This window comes from Terrapene carolina, unplaced genomic scaffold (genome assembly GCF_002925995.2).
Source record: "Terrapene carolina triunguis isolate 2854851 unplaced genomic scaffold, T_m_triunguis-2.0 Scaffold30806, whole genome shotgun sequence".
Taxonomy (NCBI): domain Eukaryota; kingdom Metazoa; phylum Chordata; order Testudines; family Emydidae; genus Terrapene; species Terrapene triunguis.
This window is the reverse complement of record NW_020695157.1, coordinates 886-3,731: the sequence shown is the minus strand read 5'-3', so window position 1 is coordinate 3,731 and position 2,846 is coordinate 886. Positions and strand designations below refer to the sequence as shown.

Below are 2,846 nucleotides of genomic sequence, written 5' to 3'. Positions count from 1 at the left end.
CTATTTATGCTACATTGATGACATCTTCATCATATGGACCCATGGGAAGGAGGCCCTTGAAGAATTCCACCTGGATTTCAACAATTTCCACCCCCACCATCAACTTCAGCCTGGACCAGTCCACACAAGAAATCCTCTTCCTGAATACTACAGTGCAAATAAGTGATGGTCACATAAACACCACCCTGTACCAGAAACCTACTGACTGCTATACTTACCTACATGCCTCCAGCTTCCATCCAGGACACATCACACGATCCTTTGTCTACAGCCAAGCCCTAAGATACAACTGCATTTGCTCCAATCCCTCATACAGAAACAAACACCTACAAGATCTCTATCAAGCATTCTTAAAACTACAATACCCCCCCGGAGAAGTGAGGAAACAGATTGACAGAGCGATACGGGTACCCAGAAGTCCCCCTACTTCAAAACAGGCCCAACAAGGAAAATAACAGAACACCACTGGCCATCACGTACAGCCCCCAGCTAAAACCTCTCCAGTGCATCCTCAACGATCTACAACCTATCCTGGAAAACGATCAGTCACTCTCTCTCAGACCTTGGGAGGCAGGCCAATCATCGCTTACAGACAGCCCCCCCCCCCCAACCTGAAGCAAATACTCCCCAGCAACTACACCACACCACAGAAACACTAACCCAGGAACCAATCCCTGTAACTAACCCTGTTGCTTTCTCTGTCCTTGTATCTACTCAAGCAACACCCTCATAGGACCCAACTAAACCAGCCACACCATCAGAGGCTCATTCACCTGCACATCTACTAATGATAGTAGAATACCCCTACTAATGTGATATATGCCATCATGTGCCACCACTTCAATCCAGGGGGTGCAGCAGCATCTCTAGTTCCAGCACCTATTACCACTCTGGTAGCTTACTAGCCCTCTCCATTCATTGATTTGCTGTTCAGTCAGCAGGGGGCAAAATGTTGTTGTCTTGATAAATGGCCTTCTATCACAGGCCTGGAAAACTTGCTTTTTCTTCCAATCAGGGATCTTCAGCAGACTAATATCCTCCAAAGGTTGTCCCTGCCTGTAATAGTGTTAAAACCAATATTGCTAACAGCCCCCTGGTCTGAGTGTCCCAACCCCTGTATCAAGCCCAAAAATAGTAAAAATCATATAGAACATTCAAAGAGTGACTTGATAGGAATGGCTTTTTAAAGATTAACCAGAAATGAAGGAGGAACTGGATATCTGCCTTCTAATATAAGTATCTGCAGGATGTGGTCAATGACGTGCTATGCTGTACCTATAAAAGTTAGCTTTTATTACACCTTTTTAAATCTATACCTGCCATACTTGAAAACATCAGTTCTATGTGATGGTCTTATATCTTACTCAGAGAAAATGAGTATCTACTCATGCTTTCTGTTGATTAAGAAGGCAACTAGGTGTGTGGGTTTTTTTGGTACACTTTTGAAAGTCTGTGGCTCAGAATACAGAGTGAGGTTTTTGTACAGCCTGTCTATGGCGTTCTAATGCTGTGTGATCCCAGTAGGCACAGTAATAGGTAGCCATGTCATTGTAGCTTAGTTTGATTACTCTTAGGGTACAGGTGGACTTTTCAGTTGTCTTGTCAACACTAAACTTCTTGTCAAAATTTGATTTATCAGCTTGTGTCTTAAAGTAGAGTATCCACTCCGGGGCTTCTCCAGGTCTGTGTCGATACCAGTGTATAACAGCACTCCCGAAGTTCTGAATGCCCGAAGCTTCACAGTCTATACGTGCAGTTTTATCTTTTGCCCTGGTAACGGACAACTGAGCTTGTCTCAGGTGTATTTGTGCACATCCATCTAGAAAGAGAGCAAGAAAAGAAAACCAGAAATTAACATGAATCTGGAGCATGGTGAGTTGTGACTCAGTAATGCACAACTGTGTAGAAAAAGGGTAAAAAAAGAAACTTACAAGACAAAACCAAAGCCAGAATAACAACCTGAAGTAGTAACATTTTACAGGTTTTGCTTGGTCCTGCATCTATAAGAAATGTGACTGTTGTGTTGGGGTGGACAGAGAGGTACATTTGGGGACAGGAAGTGACTCATTTAGTTAACACGGGATGAAGTTTTGCTGGCTGCATATGCTAGTTTAAGATAAGTAGAGTTAGGGCTGAAATTCATCTGAAGTTACTTTTATCAAAGAGCATTATCTGGCATGAAGCAAACTCTTCCACTATCTTTAGACTAGTGTAGAGTGCATCATGGAAGTCTGGGTAATGAAGGATTGGTCTTATAATTATTTCTATTACAGTGATTCCCAGAGGCCTCTGTCCGGATGGTGTCCCCATTGTGTGAGGTACTATACATAGCAATATATGGAGTGACTGTCCCAAAGATCTTCAGTCTACAAGGGTATTTACACCAGCAGATAATTTTTGGTACTTAATGTTTTTAAATATACCATATCCCCTGCCCCTCCCAACCAGAGTCATCCTTTGCCAACAGATTTCTTGTAGGAGTTGCAGGAGGAGTGGGTCTTGAGAGGGATTTGAAGGAGAAGAGGCTAGTGGTTTAGGGATTTGTGTGTGGGGGGGGGGGCAGGCGGGGATTCCACACACAAGTGGTGGAAGAAAGCACCAAGATGTTTGTGGGCAGGGATGCAAACTTTGCTTGTTCGTTTGTACAGTGCCCTGTGCAGTGTGGACCAGATCTGTGATTGGGGTTCCTAGTTATGACTGTAACTAATACAAAGATCAAGGGAAAGGCAGAGCCATGTTGATGACACAGTGAAGGGTTATTTTCTTTACCTGTTGAACATGGGAGGTGCTGCCCTGAGGGGTGCTGTTGCCAGTACAGCACTCAGAACCCTTCTTAAGAAATTAAG

The 2,846-nt window shown here is 43.7% G+C and overlaps 1 gene segment (V, D, J or C); it reads right to left on the bottom strand.

Annotated features, from left to right (window-relative positions):
* Positions 1–1,457: 1,457 nt before the first annotated feature.
* Positions 1,458–1,819, bottom strand: LOC113409192 (the record flags this gene model as incomplete). The annotated part of the segment is given in 1 exon segment: positions 1,458–1,819. A coding segment is annotated over 1 exon segment (362 nt), but the record flags the coding sequence as incomplete, so codon positions are not given.
* Positions 1,820–2,846: the final 1,027 nt, after the last annotated feature.